The sequence below is a fragment of the Megascapheus bottae genome, chromosome 12, assembly GCF_031878675.1.
Source record: "Megascapheus bottae isolate mThoBot1 chromosome 12, mThoBot2.hap1, whole genome shotgun sequence".
In the NCBI taxonomy this organism is placed as follows: domain Eukaryota; kingdom Metazoa; phylum Chordata; class Mammalia; order Rodentia; family Geomyidae; genus Megascapheus; species Megascapheus bottae.
The window spans coordinates 2220591-2241486 of record NC_143520.1 but is presented as its reverse complement, the minus strand read 5'-3'; the positions used below and the strand labels follow the sequence as shown (position 1 = coordinate 2241486).

Below are 20896 nucleotides of genomic sequence, written 5' to 3'. Positions count from 1 at the left end.
TCAGTGGTTAGTCTTTGCATTTTTACCATATTACTTTGTTCTGTTTTCATGTAGACAAATATTTCAGTAATGCAAAGTCCTCTTGTTGGAGTTACAACTACACCTGGAACAGGTAAACAACTCCTTTTAACATCAAAGCCTATTCTGTCTTCCAATCAAAGATAATGTAAGACCTTTGTTAATAATTACTTTTTAAAATATATATTTAAACATGAAGACTTCTCAGATGTCAATAACTCCTTTCAGGAAATATTTTATGTATTGTGATATTATGCATTTGTAGGTATCCAATTGAAAATATTAACAATGTTTTTTAAATTTATGCTTAATAGTTGAAGTGTCCTGGGTTATTAAAAATTGTAAAATCAGAAAAGCTGTTGCAAATGACAAGACAAAGAATACTCATATTGAATAATGAATGATTGTTGAGTGACTAATGCAGAGGTCTAAATCTAAATGACATTGAAACAACCAACCACTGACTATATCTAGATTTTGTTTTAAGATTCATTTTTTTTTTATCACTGTAATCATCTTTAGCACATAGCTTTTTTTTTTTTTTTTTAAATCTTTTGAGTCATGGTCTCACTATGTAGCTCTGGCTGCCCTAGAACTTCATTTCTAAGTAACAGCCATAAACCTTGGGATTGAACTTTGAATCCTTTAGCTTTTTAACTCATGACTGGCACTCTGCCACTTGAGCCACAGTGCCATTTCTAGCTTTTCCATAGTTAATTGGAGATGTCTCATTGAATTCCCTGCCCAGACTGATTTTAAACGACATTTCACAGATCTTAGCCTCTGCAGTAGCTAGGATTAGAGGCATGAACCACCAGCCTGGCTAGTCTTAAATTCTTGATATGTATGTAGCACATAATATTATTTTTTTGGTGGGTCATAGGGCTTGAACTAGGCCTGGGTGCTGTCCCTGACCTCTTCAGCTTAAGGCTGCCACCCTACCCTGGGCACTGTCCCTGAGCTCTTGAGCTCAAGGCTAGTCCTCTACCTTTGAGCCATGCCCCACTTGCCATTTTCTAGAGGTAAATTGGAGATAAGAGTCTCTGGCCCTTTGTGCTGGGTCTGGCTTTGAACCTTGATCCTCAGATCTCAACCTCCTGAGTAGCTAGGATTACAGACTTGAGCACTGTGCCCAGCACACACAGTTCTTTATATGTTCATATGTTTATGACATTAAATTTATTTAGCAAATGTTTGAATACCTACCTTTTTATCAGGCTGATGGAAATGGTGAACAAATTATGTAACTCCTGACTTTATGGAGCGTCTGTTTATAGGATTTCCATTTTTAAACAGTGTAAATAAGTGAGGTTAGAAGATAATATTCTGGGGAAAAATTAAGCAGAATGTATACACACACACACACACACACACAAAAGCATATAGAATTAAAATTTTTTAGAGGGCATCTTGCTCTGTAGTTCAGTCTGGCCTCAAATTTGTGATCCTCTTCAGCCTCTTGAGTGGGTTTAATTAGTATATTAATTTTCTTTTTTTTTTTTTTGCCAGTCCTGAGCACTGTTCTTGGGCCTTCCTCAAGATTAGCGCTCGACCACATGAGCCACAGCACCACTTCTGGCTTTTTCTGTGTATGTGATATTGAGGAATTGAATCTGGGTCTCTGCTAGGCAAGCATTCTACCATTAGGCCAAACTTGCGGCCCTAGTTAATACTATATTTTGTGTTGTGTCTTAATGTTTCTGCAAACTTAATACTGGCTTAATGATGACTTAACCAAACTGTAAGTTTAGAAGTCAGAAGGTTTGAAATAGCTCTGGGCCAAATTAGGGCATTGGTAGGACTATATTTATGGAGGTACTTGAAATACGTTTTTAGCTTTTCTGATTCTAGAGGCTACTCAACATTTCTTGCCCCATGGTCTCTTTTCTTTGTTTTCAAAACCAATAACTTTGCATCTCTCTTTTTGTTGTGTATGTAGTCACATCTCTATCTCAAAGATCCCTGTGAGGCTAGCTGAATGGCTCAAGTGACATTGCCTAAGGGCAGTGCAAAAAGCCCTGAGTTCAAACCAAAAACAGTAGAAAAATTAGAAAGGTAATGGGTACAGATTATTGTATCTGCAGATCATTCATTGTAATACCTGATATTTGCCCAGAAAAATTAAAAAATGATTAGAATGTCACTGAAATGAGAATAATTTGTGGGTGTTTGAGAATGTTACTGAAATGAGGATAATTTGTGAATGAGTGATTGGGGTAAAAGGAAGCAAATCTGTTTGGAGGTGATGGTAAAGGAAAAAGAAGGCAGGAAAGGAGAAGACATCGGGAATGATATAATAGATGGAATGGAAATGCAAGAAAGTGGATTTACAATAAACCAAACGAACAGTTGCACAAAATAAAATATGCTAAGTGTTCTAATTAAAATACAGAGATTGTCAGAATGTATGACAAAGCGATTTCCAGCTAGCAGTTGGATCTTTTAATTTTCTAGATGTAATCTAGCCTTCTTCAAGATGTCTTTTCAATCTTTATTGGGAATATTCTGAAGGGCTAGCTTTGTACTGCAATTTGTTTAAGGAAATACCATCTTTCTCTTTCTTTCTCTTTCACTTTTCTGTTAAGAGAATTACCTGATTCATAGTACTAAATTCTGTAGATTTTTTTTTCCCCCATTCTATGAACCTAGTGGTTCTTTGGCTTATAACAGAAATTTATTATCTCACAGATTTTACAGGTGAGATATTTAGCCATTGCTGGAGAACCTCCCCTCCTCTCCTCTCCCAAGAGCAGTTATCAGCATTGGTTCTATGCTTGCTATTTATTTATTTATTTTTTGTGGGGCTTGGGATTTGGACTGCTTGAACGCTGTCCCTGAGTTCTTCAGCTCAAGGCTATCACGCTACCACTTGAACCAGTTTTCTGGTAGTTAATTAGAAATTAGAATCTTACATACTTTCATGCTTGGGCTGGCTTTGAACCATGATCCTCAGATTTCAGCCTACTGAGTAGCTAGGATTATAGGTGTGAGCCACTGGTGGCCAGCTCTATTCGTATTTTTAGAGGCTATAGAGATGCATCTGTTTCCAGGCTCTTTGGGAAGTTGGAATTCAGAGTTTGCTCTCATTCCGTGGTTTCATCTTCAAAGGCAGCAATGGCAGTTCATGTCCTTTTCTAATATTATTTCTTTGACTTGACTTTTGTGCTTATTGTTGAGGCTTATTGATTTTCTTGGACCAAATGATACAACCTAGGACAGTTGTTTATTTTTTATTTTTTGTGATGCTGAGGATCATACTCAGAATTTCAGGCATGCTGCATCCCTGGTCCAGATAATTCCTCACTTTAAGTTGATTTGTAACTTTAATTCCACCTACAAGATTCTTTCCCAGAAATACCGAAATTGATGCTTAACTGAATTAATGGTCAGTCCAATCCAGAGATAGAATATTGGTGAGATCTTTAGATAGTCTCAGTGAGTGTGTGTGTGTGTTGGTCTTGGAGCTTGAACTCAGGACCTAGATGCTGTCCCTGAGCTTTTTTTGCTTAAGACTAGTAGGTTTTTTGGTGTTTAATTGGAGATGAATCTCATAGACATTTCTGCTAGGGTTGACTTTGAACCTTTGTTCTCAGATCTCAGCCTCGCAAGTAATTTGGATTGCAGGCTTGAGCTACTGACTGACTGGCTCTTTTTTTAAAAAAAAGTTTAAATGAAATATTTTATCTTTAAGTAATGGTTCAGAGTAGTTATCATTCAAGAAATCAGTATAAATACAATGCTTCTTGGTCCATGCCACTTCTTTCATCATTCTCCCTCTTCCCTCCCAACAAGAAGTCTTATTTATTATATGAGGTAGCCCTGTGTATCTGTGTTCAACCAATCACAAGGTGAAAATAAACATATAAACAATATACCAGGTAACAAAGTCAGATACAGTAACCACATGAGATTAACCATAAGGGCAAAAAAGAGAAGTAACACAGTACATTAAGAACACCAATCACACAAGGTAAAGCTCTTGTTTCCATATCCTAGAGTTATTTTCATTTAGTCTCATCCTATATGACCTTATGTGCATAGCTTTTGAGCTGTTGTGATCCTCTGCTAGAAGAGTCCTAGGTGTGTACTAATTATTACAAATGAGGGAAACCATGGAGCCTATGTTCCTTTGGGGTCTGGCTTACTTCACTTAATAGGATTTTTTCCAAGTCTTTCCATTTCCTTGTGAATGGGATAATGTCATTCTTTCTGATGGCAGCATAGAATTCCATTGTGTGTAAGTATCACATCTTCTTGATCCAATCATCAACTAAGGGGCATGGGGATTGGTTCCATATCTTCGCTATGGTAAATAATGCTGCAGTGAACATTGTTGTGCTAGTGGCTTTAGTATGTCCTTGTTTCTGGACAATTGGGTAAATGCCAAGGAGTAGAATTGCTGGGTCATAGGGGCTCTGTGTTTACTCATTTGAGAAATCACCATACTGCTTTCCATAGTGGTTGAACGAGTTTACACTGCCACCAAAAGTGTAGTAGCATTCTTCCCAGGGATTTTCAAGATGCAAAAACAGTATTAGTAAGGTATAAAGAAAAGTTTATTTTGGCTCACTGTTCTGGTCCTTTGTGCTCTCAGAGTCCTGAGGGTAGTACAGGGCATCACACATTGAAAGGATCTATGTGCTGTTGTTTTGGTCTTTCTTACAATCCACCACTATTGAGTCATAGGGCCTTCATTTTATCAAGTTTTAACAACTCCAAAAGTTCAGCTTCTATACACTGTGTAGTTTGTTTCTTTTTTTTTTTTTTTTGGCCAGTCCTGGGCTTGAGCTCAGGGTCTGAGCACTGTCCTTGGACTTTCTCAAGGCTAGAGCTCTACCACTTGAGCCTAAGCACCACTTCTGGCTTTTTTCTATGTATGTGGTACTGAGGAATTGAACCCAGGTCTTCGTGCATGCTAGGCAAGCACTCTACCACTAAGCCAAACTACTGGCCCCTATATGATTTGTTTCTAACCTCATAACAGTATTGACTCTAATGTGATTGTCAGAAGGGACATGTTATATCTAAATCATAGCAGACATAAAAATTTTAAGTGGTACGCACTCTCTCAGTTGACAGAAAAACTTAATTTCTTGTCAAGTGAAAGAGCACAGGATTAAAGTTGAATATCTTTCTGTTAATATTTTAAAATATAACTTCATTGACGTTTTTAAAATTGAAGAAATGGTTTATGAGCATAAGAACTGTGGTTCAAAAACATGCCTGTCATAAATTGGCCACTGGGAGCCACTGCTGCCTCTTTTTTGAGTTTAAGGAATTTATGTCTAGAAAATTTCATGGGATATAAATGAAAAGGAGCAATTTTAAAGAGTTGTTACAGTGTGACAAATTACATGTGGTCCATAATAAAGAGGATACAGGAAAAAAGGAGTTGACTTGAAAAATTGAGCAGGAAATCCTGCTCAAGCATTTTCTTCGTTCCTGTATTTAGTGATAAGTGTTATTTTCTTGTGTAATTTGTAAATGGTAGTCATCAGAGAATAACCACGTAAACTGTTATCATCGAATGTAAGTGATAGATTGGCATGATGCATAGATTTGTTGTGCTTGATAGGTTTGTTTTTTTTTATATAACTGATATCAAACTCACTTTTCGAATCTAGTTTCTGTTGTAAACAGAAATAAAGAACTTTGAATTAAAGAATATCAGAAGCACATGTCATTATGGTTTGTATTGCCCCTGTTAAAGAAGATTGGGCTAGGCACTGGTGACTTACTCCTGTAATCCCAGCCTCTCAGATAGTTGAGATCTGAGGATCAAGATTCAAAGCCATCCTGGGCAGGAAAGTCAGTGAGACTGTTACTTCCGAAAAATATTCAGAAAAAACTGGAAGTGATGCGGTGGCTCTAGTGGTATAGAGTGCTAGCCTTGAGCACAGAGAAGCTCAGGGACAGAGCCTAGGCCCTTATTTCAAGTTCTAGCCAGGTATGGCAAAAAGAAAAAAAGAAAAGAAAAGGAAGATTGGATGTTTGTTGTTTCTTCATCCTATCAATTTCTTTTTCTTCAATTTAAACGTTCCTCCTTTTTAGCTTTTTTCCTTGAGGATCCTTCCTCCTCCCCTCTCTTTTTTCTTTCTTTTTGTCTGTCCCTAATTGCTAGAACAAATGATCATTAATGAAATAGAAGTTATTGTTAACAATATTAACTGATAGACTGCAGTACTTTCTGAAAGCATTCTGTTGCTATGATACGTCTGTTTTGTAAAATGCTCACATGGTTTTAAGCACATTTCTTCTTGGCTTTAAACGTATGTCTCTGTCTTTTTCTGCTCTTTACTGTTTCAGATGGTGTCCAACTATTATCTCAGGATTCAACATACTTTCTAGTGTTGAGCATTTTTCCCCAGGGAACATGTCTACATTTTGTCCTCATTTTAGTGAAGAACATATTTGAGTAGCTTTCACAGAATTTTTTTTTTTTATTGTCGGATAATATATAGAAGGGTTGTAGTTACATTCGTCAGGTAATGGGTGCATTACTCACCCCCTCCCAATCATCCTTTCCCTATTTTAAGTAAACAAATAAATATATACAGTGTACCAGTCAGATACAGTAACCACATGAGATTAACCATAAGGGCAAAAAAGAGAAGTAACACAGTACATTAAGAACACCAATCACACAAGGTAAAGCTCTTGTTTCCATATCCTAGAGTTATTTTCATTTAGTCTCATCCTATATGACTTTATGTGCATAGCTTTTGAGCTATTGTGATCCTCTGCTAGAAGAGTCCTAGGTGTGTACTAATTATTACAAATGAGGGAAACCATGGAGCCTATGTTCCTTTGGGGTCTGGCTTACTTCACTTAATAGGATTTTTTCCAAGTCTTTCCATTTCCTTGTGAATGGGATAATGTCATTCTTTCTGATGGCAGCATAGAATTCCATTGTGTGTAAGTATCACATCTTCTTGATCCAATCATCAACTAAGGGGCATGGGGATTGGTTCCATATCTTCGCTATGGTAAATAATGCTGCAGTGAACAATGTTGTACTAGTGGCTTTAGTATGTCCTTGTTTCTGGACAATTGGGTAAATGCCAAGGAGTAGAATTGCTGGGTCATAGGGGCTCTGTGTTTACTCATTTGAGAAATCACCATACTGCTTTCCATAGTGGTTGAACGAGTTTACACTACCACCAAAAGTGTAGTAGTGATCCCTCCTGGCCACATCCCTGCCAGCATCTGTTGTTACTAGATTTCTTCATCATGGCCATTCTAACTGGAGTGAGGTGGAATCTCAAAGTTGTTTTGATTTGCACTTTTTGTATAGCCAGAGATGTTGAGCATTTCTTTATGTGTCTATAGGCCCTTCTTATTTCCTCTTCAGAGATGGGTCTCTTTTTAAATTTTTAGCCCACCTTTTAATGGGATGGTTGTTTCTTTGAGGATTTGTTTTTAATAGATTCAAGTTTCTGAGCTGTAGTAGGTATATTTTAGATAAGAGGTTGTTGTCTGTTGTATGATTAGTGAAGATCTCCCATTCTGTGGGCTTTTTATTTAACTTGCTAGCTATGTCCTTTGCCATCCAGAAGCTCTGCAGTTTAATGCAGTCCCATTTGTCCAAACTTTAATTTGTTATGTTTCTGGGTGTTTTCTTTTTTTTTTTTTTTTGGCCCCCTTCTCTTTCTGGCCCCGCTCGCTCCGGCCCCGCTCGCTCCGGCCCCTTCTCGCTCCGGCCCCTTCTCGCTCCGGCCCCGCTGGCTCCGGCCCCGCTGGCTCCGGCCTCGCTGGCTCTGGCTCGGCTCGCTCCCGCACGCTCCGGCCCCGCTCGCTCCGGCCCCGCTCGCTCCGGCCACCACTCGGTTGGGCTCCGCTTGCTTGCTTTCGCTCTCTGTCGCTTGTTGCAGTCTCGTCTCTGCCACTTCCGGCTTGGTTGTGTATGTGGGATACCGAGGAATCGAACCCGGGTCTTTGTGCATGCTAGGCAAGCACTTTAACCGCTAGGCCAAACTCCCGGGCCCTCTGGGTCTTTTCTGAAGAAAGTTTGGACCTGTGCTAAGGTCTGAGTACCGTTCTTGGACTTTCTCAAGGCTAGAGCTCTACCACTTGAGCCTCAGCCCAGCTTCTGCTTTTTTCTATGTATGTGGTACCAAGAAATCGAACCCAGGTCTTCATGCATGCTAGTCAAGCTCTCTACCACTGGGCCAAACTCCTGGCATTCTTCCTGTAAAGTTTTGAGGGAGGGTATCTACTTTTACCTTAAGGTCTTTGATCCATTTGGAATCTGGTGCAAGGTGACATAGAAGGATCCAACTTTAGTTTTCTACAGGTCCTTAACCAGTTGTGCCAGCATCATTTGTTAAAGAGGCTGTCTTTCTTCCATCCTATTTTTTTTTTTTTTGGCTCCCTTATCAAAGATTAAGTGGCCATAGGTCTGTGGGTTAATTTTTGGGTCTTCAGTTCTATTCCACTGGTCCTCAGGCCTGTTCTTGTGCCAGTACCAAGCTGTTTGATTACTATAACTCTGTAACTTGTCTAAAGTTTGGTATTGATACTCCTTCAGCACTGTTTTTTTCTGTTAAGGATAATTTTTGCTATATGGGTTTTTTTTTATTATTCCATATGGATTTTTGGATTGCGTCCTCTATTTAAAGAATGACCTTGGGATATTGATGGTTATTGCATTGAATTTGTAGATAGCCCTTGGCAGGATTGCCATTTTCACGATGTTACTTCTTCCAATCCAGGAACATGGGAGTTTATCCACTTCCTCAGGTCTGCTTTAAATTATTTTTTTTCAGGTTTTTAAAGTTTTCATCATGAAGGTTCTTTACATCATTAGTTAATTCCTAAGTATTTGGTTTTCTTTTAGACTGTTGTAAAAGTGGTTGCTTTCATGATTTCTTCTTCCCTCCTCTTGTTGGCATACTGAAAAGCCATTGATTTTGAGGGTTAATTCTTTTTTTTCCCCCATATATTTTTTATTGTAATTAATAGAAGGGTTACATTGTATTTAACAGATAGAAGGTGCATTAATTCACAAACTTCGATGCTCTTTCTCATGTCTTGGTCCCCATTCCCTCCCCCATCCCCTATTTTTCCCCCCTATCCTATTTCAAATAACCAAATACACATATATACACTATATCAGATAACAAGGTGAAATACTGTAACAATATGAGATAACCAATGGACAGCAAAAAAGATGAGCAATAAAATAGTACATTAAGGACAACAATTTGAGGGTTAATTCTGTACCCTGCTACTTTGCCAAAGTTTCAAGAAAACTTACTATGAAAGTAAAATTTAAGACCTAAAGTACAGATTTTTTTTTTTTTTTTTTTTTTTTTTTTTTTTTACCAGTCCTGGGCTTGAGCTCAGGACCTGAGCAATGTCCTTGGACTTTCTCAAGGTTAGAGCTCTACCACTTGAGCCTCAGCACCACTTCCGGCTTTTTTCTATGTATGTGGTACCAAGGAATCGAACCCAGGCCTTAGTGCATGCTAGGCAAGCACTTTTACCACTAGGCCAAACTCCCGGCCCCATATGTTTTGTTTCTAGTTTTTCTTTCTTTTTTTTCTTCATCTTTTGGTATTGAGCTTTGATATAATTGCTTGAGAGAAGAGGTATACTATGTAAGGTAGAATTTTGAGTTACTCTTTCTGCTGCTATCTGCCTTCTAGTGTTCACAGAAACCATTGCAGTGATGGTTCCTGAATTGTGCCTTATTTTGTGAAAAAATTGTGATGTTTTTGTAGTTTGTTTTCACAATTTCACAAATAGGTCTTTGTTTATTTGTTTTGATGGAAACTGATGGAACATTTCAAATTAGACTCATTATTCAGTTCTGGGAAGCTTTCCTGTGGTATTTGATATTCATACTTTCTCCTTTCTTTATGGATTGCCTTTTTTGGGTGTGCTAAATCACCTTGGAGATTTGTAGTTTCTGTGTTTTGTCTTGTCACTTAATGTTTGTATTTTACTTTTGAGATTTTCTTAGTAAGTTTTCTTTTTTGTCTTTCATTTTAATATACATGGCTTTTTGTTATTCTTTGCATTTAGAAATGTAGCATCCTGGTTTTCCTGTTGTGTCTGAACAATGGGGTAGTCGTCTTTTAAAAAAAATTCCAATTCTTAATGTTTATTCTTTCATACCTTGTATTTATTTTTTATTTTCCCCTTTTTGTTATTACTGATGAAAAAATCTTTGTCCTTGAAGTATTAATAAACTTAATTGAAGTCTTTTTTTGTTGGTAGAATTACTATTGGCTGGATGGGGGCTAGGGAGAATTGATGGAGAAAAAGTGCTTTTGGGCCTTCCCTGTAAAAAGATTGAACAGCTTGTTGATTTAGTTGTTTCCTGACAGACCTAATTTCAGCACATAGAAGGTCCATTTTCCTTGTTAAATTATCTCATAGAAGACTCCCTTAGCAGTCTAAGCTTATGCTCTGAACACAGGAACAAAGTTTTGCGTATTTTCACTGATCTTATGGCTATTTCCTTCCGTGATTTGTCCTTTGACATTTGCACTGTTTGGGTTCTTTTTCTTCAGAGATAAAACTTCTAGTCTCTTGGAGGTAAAAGTTATCTGCTGTTTAGGATAAGCAGGGTCCTGGTATCTAATTCTGTATTATACCCGTTTTGAGCTAGTGTTCCTTTAATTCATTCAGCAAAAAGCCTCCTTGTGTTATCTAAAATATGAGATTGTCCAGAGTGATCAGTTTTGTAGAGGGACCAGAGGTGAACATAGGTGTTGAAGTTCAACATGCTTAATTGGATGGTACTGAATTCATGACTACACGTTTGTTTATAGTGTATGATTCAAACCTGAGTATGAAGAGAACATACAGAGCGAAATCTTGGAAACTTCAAAATGGGAAACTTTCCTTCTATTGGAGCACTTATTACTTCTCTTATATTCACCTCTTATACAAAGAACATGACCAAGAGGGAAAAATCATTGTAACTTACATGACTGGGGTTTTTATTAGTTTCATGATGTAGATGTGATAAAATTGTTAATTATGCTCTGTCTTTAGTTCCTCTCCTGTTGTCATAAGAGGGATGATACTGTGTTCTTTAAGACCATGTATTATTTTCCTAGAGTGACCCATTTGCACTTTGTTAGCATAAGTTTAGCAGACTCAGTCTGAGGAGTCTACTGTAAATAACATACATAGTCCTATTGCTGGGAAATTTCTCAAGAGTTTAGATGTTAGATCCCAGGAATTAGACAAGTGTTAGATCTTACAGTGGATTGAGACTGTGTTAGAGTATCTCATGGTAAGAATATTGTATAACACAGACAGGACTTCTTTTTTCAAAATTATATTTGCCCGTTTAAAGTTTACTATGAGGTGGGGAGTTTGGTCTAGTGATAAGAGTGCTTTCCTAGCATGCATGAAGCCCTGGGTTCGAGTCCTTGGTACTATATACATAGAAAAAGCCGTAGGTATTGCTGTGGCTCAAGTGGTAGAGCTCTACCCTTGAGAAAGCCCAACGACAGTGTTCAGGCCCTGAGTTCAAGCCCCAGAACTGATTAAGAAAATAAAATTTCCTACAACTTTTAATCTTTTGTTTTCATTTAGATTAGTTTGAAATAATTTAGTCTGCTTTTTAATTAAGGCCATTTTTATAAAGGGTAAAAAGGTCTTTTGCCTTTCACTTTTAATTGGATTTTGGAGAATGTTTAAATAGTGACATAACAAGGAAGACAAAATTGCAGTCCAATTTGATGTGGTTTGATAGACATATTTTATTTACATCTAATAAAGCATAGCATGTGGGTACCAGAAGTCTGATTTAGAAGAACTGAAATCAGTGGAGCAATTAAACATTAACTAGGTGGGGGGCAATTATGCTAAACTTATGTAAATACTTTTAGATTATGTACAAGTAATTATATTTTTAAGATTAGTTGACAAGGCAAAAATTAGATTGCTTATTCATTTGAAACTTAATTTTGACTTGTCTTATTTTTAAAGGTCATAATGGTTGTCTCAATTTGAGCCCTCATTTAATTTCTTGCTTGAGGGTATTATATGTGGCATAAGTAAATTGTAACTTCTTTTTTCTTTTAATGTTATTTTTTATTGTCAGGTTAATGTATAGAGGGTTTACAGTTACATTTGCCAGGTAGTAGGTGCATTACTTCTCACACATTGATGCCCCTTCTCATATTTTGTCCCCATTTCCCTCTCCCTACCCCCTCCCAATCATCTTTCCCTTTCCTATTTCAAATAAACAAATAAACGTGTATGCAGTATATCAGATAGCAAAGTCAGATACAGTAACAATATGAGATTAGTTAGCAAAGGTCAACAAAAGAGAAGAGAAATAACATAGTAAGTACATTAAGAACAAAGTCAGATACAGTAACAATATGAGATTAATCAAAGGGCAAAAAAAGAGAAGAGAAATAACATAGTACATTAATAACAATAATCACACAAGATAAAGCTCTTGTTTCCATATCCTAGAGTTCCTTTCATCCTATAGTCCCATCCTATAAGACCGTGTGTATCTAGGTTTTGAGCTATGGTAATCATCTGCTAGGAGAGTCTTAGATGGGTACCAATCATTACAAATGAGGGAAACCACTGAGCCTATATTCCTTTGGGTCTGGCTTACTTCGCTTAATATGATTTTTTTCCATGTCTTTCCCTTTGCTTACGAATGAGACAGTGTCATTCTTTCTGATGGCTTCATAGAATTCCATTGTGTATAAGTACCACATCTTCTTGATCCGGTTAAATTGTACCTTTTTAATGTAACTGGACAAACAAAATGACTTGGCTTCACATTTTGACCTTTTACTATCTTCGGTTTAATAATGGCATGTCTCCATATTAAGTACTGAATTGATTAACGAGTATCTTTTTATGTGTATGTGTTTATTAACATTTCCAAAACAGTTGGTAAATTAGTTGATAAACATTTTTTTTTTCATTTTTGGTCCATAGTAAAGCTTGAACTTGGGGCCTTGGGGCCTAGGTGCTGTCTGATCTCTGTTTTAGGCCAGCAGCTAAAACCGTGTAGCTTAACTGAGTGAAAACCAAAGAGCCACCAACAAAAACAAAAACCAAAAAAATTGTGACGAGTTTGGCTTGGTTGAAATACCAGAATATTATATAGTAGTTACTATATTGAAGAATTAGAAACAATAGGTTTAGAAACTTTAAATAGAAATGGCCTAGATAAAAACTACCTTCAGATTTTAGAGGGAGTGGGTAAAGGTATTGTTAAGGTATGCACTGACATCGGATCTTTTTCCGTGTGTACGCTCCCTAGCCTGCCTCATGCTGGGATTCAGGCATGAAGCCCACCACTGCAGGCTCTGCGCAACTTTCTGAATATATTTTAAAGTAGAGGTAATGTGATGAAAGTGATAGGATTTTGAACCATCAGTTCAAAAAGAAGTGCTTGAGATGGACAGAATTTACCCAAGGCTCAACAAGAAATTAAAAACAAAACATTTGGGCAATTTATAATGTGGAATGTCATCAACTGTGCCCAAATTGTTAATGACTTTTTCTCATTGTGTATTAGTATGAAATTATAATTTGATTACAATTATATATTTTGAGCTGTTTACATAGTTGCTCACTTCCTTTTGTTTGTCAGTCCCGGGGCTTGAACTCTGGGTATGGGCACTGTCCTTAGACTTTCCTCAGGGCTACCACTCTACAAGTTGAGCCACAGCACTATGTCCAACTTTTTCTGTGTGTATGTGGTACTGAGGAATTGAACCTAGGGCTTCCTGCATGCTAGGCGAGCGCTCTGCCACTAAGCCACACTCCCGGCTCACTTCCTTTTGAAAAGAAGATAAACCAAACTTGTTTACATTCCTAACTAAAGTAAATTTATCAATATAGGTATGTTTAGCCCAGCAAATATTGGTCAGCCACGAAAGACGACACTTTCGCCTGCACAGTTGGATCCTTTTTATACTCAGGGAGATTCTCTGACTTCAGAAGATCATCTTGATGACACTTGGGTGACTGTGTTTGGGTAAGGCTTATTTTTTTTAAATTTTGTTAATTAAAGAATTTATTAACACTGATTTTTACATATTTCAAAGGACATGTTTAACAAGTTTTTTTTTTTAATTTTAATTTTTTGTTTTATAAATGTGTGGTACAGTTATATAAGTTACCATAAAAGTACATGAGTATAGTTATATAAGTCAGGTAAAGAGGATGTTTCTTTTTGGAAATGTCACCTCTTCGCTCACACCGGGTGAGGGTTTGGGGACTTTTAAAAACAAACCTATCCCTTGGCAACATTCGCTAACATTATCAAACAATGCAGAATAATTCAAAGACTTGGGCAGAAAACGCCACATATCACCTAGATTTTTTGATTGTCAATTGTTTGCAATGGGCTGGATACATATCTATCTGCCTTTTTTTTTTTTAAATAAAAAAATTGTTGTATTAGGGGTTGTAATTTTGTAACTAAGGTTATGCGTATAATGCATATTTTGTAATGTCATTCATTACTTTGTTTTTTCCATTTCCTCTCCTGTTCTTACTCTCAAGTTCATCTATCATTTTTTATGTGTATTTTATAGTAAATTGTAGACATGCATGTCGTCCTTATTATTGAGCATGCATAGATTACTAAAGGCCAATACATGTATATATTTTTTTCTAATCTAAGTTTTGTTATTTTTTTTGTGCTAGTCTTGAGGCTTAAACTTGTACCTGAGCTATTTTGCTGAAAGTTAGTGCTCTACCACTTGAACCACAGCTCTACTTCTAGCTACTTGGTGATTATTTGGAAATGAATCTCATAGACTATCCTTCGCAGGTTGGCTTTGAACTTGATTCTCACATCTCGGCCTCCTGAGTAGCTAGGATTACAGATGTGATCCACTGGCACCTGTTTTTCTTTTTGGCAGACCTGGGGCTTGAACTCAGGGCCTGGGCACTTATGCTCAAGGCTAACACTCTTATTGCTTGGGCCACAGTGCCACTTCCAGCATTTTTTATTTATGTGGTACTGAAGAATGGAACCCAGAGTTTCCTGCACGCTAGGAAAGCACTCTACCACTAAGCCACATTCCCAGCTCTAAAACTTTTTGTTTTTTGAAAGCAGATTTACTGAGTTTGCTTCCTCAGGTAGCACCTTTCCTTAGGGAGCCACTTTCCAGTTCCTCTATTTCTATGATACATAGGATTCCACTGACATGGTACATACACTGTGCCATAGAATTTATGCATTTTAGTAAATAAAACATTGTAGATTAGAAGTAGAAGATGAGCTTCCTAAGGCGTTTGGATTTTTTTTGTCTGTTGTGGAACTTGAACTCAGGGCTTGAGCACTGTCCCTGCCTCTCTTTGTAACTCAAGTCTAGTGCTCTACCACTTGAGCCACAACCATCTCTTCCAGTTTTTGAGTGGTTAATTGAAGTTAAGAATCTTACAGGAGGGGCCGGGAGTTTGGCCTAGTGGTTAAAGTGCTTGCCTAGCATGCATGAAGACCCAGGTTCGATTCCTCGGTACCACATACATAGAAAAAAGCCAGAAGTGGTGCTGAGGCTCAAGTGGTAGAGCTCTAGCCTTGAGAAAGTCCAAGGACAGTGCTCAGGCCCTGAGCTCAAGCCCAGGACTGGCAAAAAAAAAAAAAAAAAAGAATCTTACAGGAATCTACCTGGGCAGGCTTTGAACCAGGCTCCTCAGATCTCTTTTCTGAGTAGGATTACAGACATGAGCCACTAGCCCTCACGTTAGCATAGTTTTTATTAACAGACAAAAAAGGTACTAAGTAATGTGGCATACCTCATAATCTTATTTTTTGTAGGCAAAGAATACTAGGATATAAGGTTATAGAGTGATTTGTTCCCTGAGCATCCCAAGTAATAAAGTAGCAAAGCTTCAGCAAAACTTAAATCTTCAAAGCTGATATTTACACTGTATTCGAAATGTATAATTGGTCTTATTTATATTTTAGGGGTGAAATAGTAACACAGGAGCTCATTTAAGAAAGAACAGTGCACTGTAGATCCATAATTGATAATATGGATTTAACTTGAAATTCCAAGAATTTCATAATAATTTCATCTAGTTTTGTCCCCTGCTACAATTTTGTTTTTCTCTTTAAGGAAGTGGTTGCCACCTATTTTTTAGTTGAACTTTCCTAAGAGAATCTGTGTGTTGTTGATTATGTTGGAGTGAAAACAAAAAAAGCCAGAGTCATTTCCTTCCTTTTGTTTTATCAAAAAACTGTCTCTAGCATTTTGGCTGGCTTCTTGATTTTTTTGTTTATGTTTAAAAACATATAGTGTCTTAATAAAATACATACATGTTAGAACATGGATTCTTACTCCTAGTGTTTTTTAGGCTCAATTATTAGGGTCACTTTCAAGATTACCAGGTTTAATTTTTTTTTTTTTTGCCAGTCCTGGGCCTTGAACTCAGGGCCTGAGCACTGTCCTTGGGCTTTCTCAAGACTAGAGCTCTACCACTTGAGCCACAGCACCACTTCAGCTTTTTTTTTTTCTATGTAGTACCGAGGAATCGAACCTGGGTCTTCGTGCATACTAGGCAAGCACTCTACCACTATCCCAAACTCCTGTCCCAGGGGTTTAATTTGTTTAAAACCAATAATTAGATAAATTGAGGTGCTTGTTTTATTTTTCTGATATTTAAGACTAACACTTTTTCAACTTTTCTGTTATTGTTGTGTGCTGGGTCGGTCACTTGACTTCTGGATTTTGTCCCTGAGATTTTTGTTCAAAAGCTAGTGTTGGGCCTCTACAGTACTTCTGACTTTTTTTTTTTTTTTTTTGGATGTTTAATTGGAGATTAGAGTGTCTTGGACTGTCTTGCCCTGGCTTGCTTCAATCTTCGGATCACATGCTTCTGAGTAGCTAGGATTACAGGAGGGAGCCATCAAACCACTGGAGCCCAGGTTATTTTGTTACTTCTTTGTTCTAGTAATTCTATTATGAAGTTAATTGTTAGATTTATGTACTCTACTTTTTTTTTTTTCTTTTGCCATTCCTGGGGCTTGAACTCAGGGCCTGGACACTGACCTTGGGCTTTCTCAACGCTAGCAGCCTACCACTTGAACCACAGTATTACTTCTGGCTTTATCTGCGTATGTGGTACCAAGGATTGAAGCAGGGTCTTTGTGCATGCTAGGCAAGCACTCTACCACTAAGCCAAACTCCCGGCCTCACATACTGTCCTTAAAGGAAACATTTTGGGCATATAGGAAGGTTTTTCCTAAAGCACCTTAAATTTGCTCTTTCCTTGAGAGTTTTTCATGCTGACTTAGAGCCACTGTGAAATAGCATTCATTATTTTCAGTGCTTTTTATTTTAAAGACTATCGAAATATTTGTTTCTACTTAAAGTAAACTGTGGGTCTTAGAATTATGTTTATTTTTTAACTGCTACCTTATTTGAAATTTATTTGTTTTTCATCTTTGTCTTTGAGATACCCTCATTTTGTGTTTGTAGGAATGAGACTTCTCATCCAGCATAAATTAAAATTAAATGTAAAGTTAAAAATTGAAACTAACTTTGAATTCAGTGAGCATTTCACTAGCATAGATTTTTAATATGCTTAATTTGTCATTTATCTTTATCAGCTTTTTTTTCTTTTGGGTTCTAATTGAAGGTCCAGATTAATTTATATTAGTAAAAACTTCTAGCCAGGTGCTGATGGCTCATTCCTGTAATCCTGGCTACTCAGGAGGCTAATCCAAGGATCACAGTTTGAAGCCAGCCAGGACAGTAAAGTCTGTGAGACTTTATCTCCTGTTAACCATCAGAAAATTCTTCTTTTTTTTTTTGGTCATGGGGCTTGAACTCTGGGCCTGGGCATTGTCCCTGAGCTCTTGAGTTCAAGGCTACTGCTCTATCCCTTGAGCCACAGCCTCACTTGCCACTTCTGATTTTTCTGGTGCTTAATTGGAAATAAGAGTCTCACAGACTTTTGGACTTATAGACTTACTTTTGTGCCTGGGCTGGCATTGAACTGCGGGCATTGAACCACGATCCTCAGATCTTGGCTTCCTGAGTAGCTAGGATTACAGGCATGAGCCATAAGCACCAGGCTTGATTACAGTTCTTTAAAAGGATTCTAATACCATTGTTCATTGGTGCTGACTTTTATTTTTGCTTGAAGGCTAAATTTCAGAAAATTTAGATAGTGCTTCATGTAGAATGAAGAATGCTTTATGTAGAATGAAGAATGAAACACTTTGTAATTTATTTTGCCTTCTAAAAATTCACAATAAACCTAAAGAGTGTTTACAAACATATATACTGTATGTTTACATATACAGAAATACAGCTTTATAGCTGTTTATGAAAAGCTATCAAAATGGCTATGAGTGGGAATTTTGAAGGTTTTAGAGAGAAAGTCTATGCAGAAAATTAGAGTCAAAACTAATTTTAAGGTATTTGTTTTTGAGTGACTAGTATTTGATAGCCTAGATAGAGGAAAACAGGGAGAATTAAGGTTTTCTTATTATTAGTCTTCTAGATAGACAATTTGGATAGCAATGTATCTAAAAGTATTTATGGCAGTCATGTGATTTTCTGTTGATAAAGGAAGTTGATTGCTTAGACTGGATAACTTCTTCTTTTCAGGTTTCCACAAGCATCTGCATCTTATATATTGCTACAATTTGCACAATATGGAAATATCTTAAAGCATGTGGTAAGGGTTTTTTTTTATTCAGTATTTTGGGGTGGGGGGTGGGTGACCCTGGTTTGATTCCTCGGCACCACAGATACAGAAAAAGCCAGAAGTGATGGTGCAGATCAAGTGGTAGAGCTCTAACCTTGAGAAAGCCCAAGGACAGTGCTTCAGGCTCTGAGTTCAAGCCCCAGGACTTGAAAAAAAAAAAAAGATTTTGAAGATAGAAAACTACTTCTGAATTTTGTGTATGATTTTCTAAATTATTTTTTCTTTCCCCTTTTGTTTTTTAATTTTTGAAGAAATAGGGCTGGGGTTTTGACTGAGATGGTAGAATGCTTGCTTATCAAGGGGTGGGATTCCTAAATTCAGAACTCTAAACTAGTGCCCTCTTCATAAAGTTTGAGTCTGCCTGTCTGCCTTTGTGTCTGTGTGTCTATCTGTTTACCTGTCTACTACCTACCTACCTTTTTTTGTGAGGGGGAAGTGGCAGTCCTAGGACTAGAATTGGTCATTCTGTCTCTGAGCTGTATTATGCCATTTGAGTCCACTTCCACCTCTTTGGTAGTTAAATTGGAACTAAGAATCTTAATGGTCTTTTCTATGTTGTCTAGCTCTGAACCCTGATCCTCAGATCTCAGCCTCCTTGGTAGCTAGAATTACAGGTATAAACCTGTGTTCAGCTGAAGATAATATCCTTTGTTATTTAGAAGGCTCAGAATTGCACATTGCTTGAGAAAATGGAATAAAAATTGAAGAAAGGAGAGAGTTTTATCATCTCCTCTGTTCAGTCCCTTTGAAAAGAGATTAAGATAGATTTATTATTATTGTTGGTGTTACTATTATTACTATTATTATTGCTGGTCTTGGGGCATGAACTCAAAACCTAGGTAAGGTCTCTGAGCTTTTTTGCTTAAGGATAGTGTTCTAACCACTTGAGCCATACCTTTACTTCTGGGTGTTTGCTGGTTAATTGGAGATAAGATTCTCAAAGACTTCTTTGCTCTGGTTGGTTTCTAACCTCCATCAACAGCTCTCACTCAGCCTCTTGAACAGGTCGGATTAAAGGAGTAAGCCACTGATGTTCAGCAAATTATTATATTATTTTCTAATGAGTTGGCTTTATTGGGAGTAAAACATGAGGAGAAGGCTCTTGGGGTTACTGCTCTTTCTCTTACTGAGAGTTCAAAAAAGTGTTTATGTCTTGCCTAAGTTGGTCAATCCCTCGCCCCATCAATATGAACTTAATTTCTATACCAAATTGTATTGATGAATATAGTTCCTTAAAAATTTCATTATTGGGGCCGGGAGTTTGGCCTAGTGGTTAAAGTGCTTGCCTAGCATGCATGAAGACCCGGGTTCGATTCCTCGGTACCACATACATAGAAAAAAGCCAGAAGTGGTGCTGAGGCTCAAGTGGTAGAGCTCTAGCCTTGAGAAAGTCCAAGGACAGTGCTCAGGCCCTGAGCTCAAGCCCACGACTGGCAAAAAAAAAAAAAAAAAAAAAAAAATTTCATTATTGGACTGGGAGTTTGGCCTAGTGGTAGAGTGCTTGCCTAGCATGCACAAAGACCTGGGTTCGATTCCTTGGTACCATATATATTGAAAAAAGCTGGAAGTGGTGCTGAGGCTCAAGTGGTAGAGTGCTAAGCCTTGAGAAAGTCCAAGGACAGTGCTCAGGCCCTGAGCCCAAGCCCAGGACTGGCAAAAAAAAAAAAAAAAAAATTCATTACCTTCATGACTTTTTGGGGGGAGGATATAGGAGGGTTGGTCGCGGGGCTTGAACTCTGAGCCTGAGTGTTTTCCCTGAGCTCTTCAGCTCAAGGCTAGTCCTGTACCGCTTAAGCCATAGCACCACTTCAGTTTTCTGGTGGTTTATTGGAGATAAGAGTCTCTCTGGACTTTCATGCTCAGACCTTTGAACCATAATCCTCAGGTCTCAGTCTCCTGATTAGGTAGGATTACAGGCATGAGCCACCAGAGCCCATTTTTTTTTTAATAGGAAGTAAATGTTTTGGAGAATTTTTGCCATCTACTTTTTAGAGAATTGGAGCTAGGTAGATATTAAAACAGTTCCATTGGATTTTTACTGAATTCTAATATAAAAATTTTTTAGGACATGAAACAAAAAGTCAAAGAGTGAATTTATTCTCACATATCTATTTTCTGATAGTCATTCAGTGTTAATTTTACATATTTTGTATCTTTTTTGCCAATTTTTTCATGTATTTTTATTGTACTTAGTAGAAGGGTTACATTA

The 20896-nt window shown here is 37.4% G+C and overlaps 1 protein-coding gene across 6 annotated transcripts in view; it reads left to right on the top strand.

Annotated features, from left to right (window-relative positions):
• Positions 1 to 20896, top strand: part of Nup35 (nucleoporin 35) — an 82597-nt gene that overhangs the window by 12304 nt on the left and 49397 nt on the right. For all 6 annotated transcript variants that reach the window (XR_016537242.1, XM_090342508.1, XM_090342507.1 and 3 more), the window contains 3 exons: positions 55 to 112; positions 13858 to 13993; positions 18588 to 18657. Coding sequence is in view for 5 of the 6 variants with exons in the window: in XM_090342508.1 (XP_090198634.1) it covers positions 55 to 112; positions 13858 to 13993; positions 18588 to 18657 (264 nt within the window). In the remaining variant the exon portion in view is untranslated. The remainder of the gene's footprint in view (positions 1 to 54; positions 113 to 13857; positions 13994 to 18587; positions 18658 to 20896) is intronic.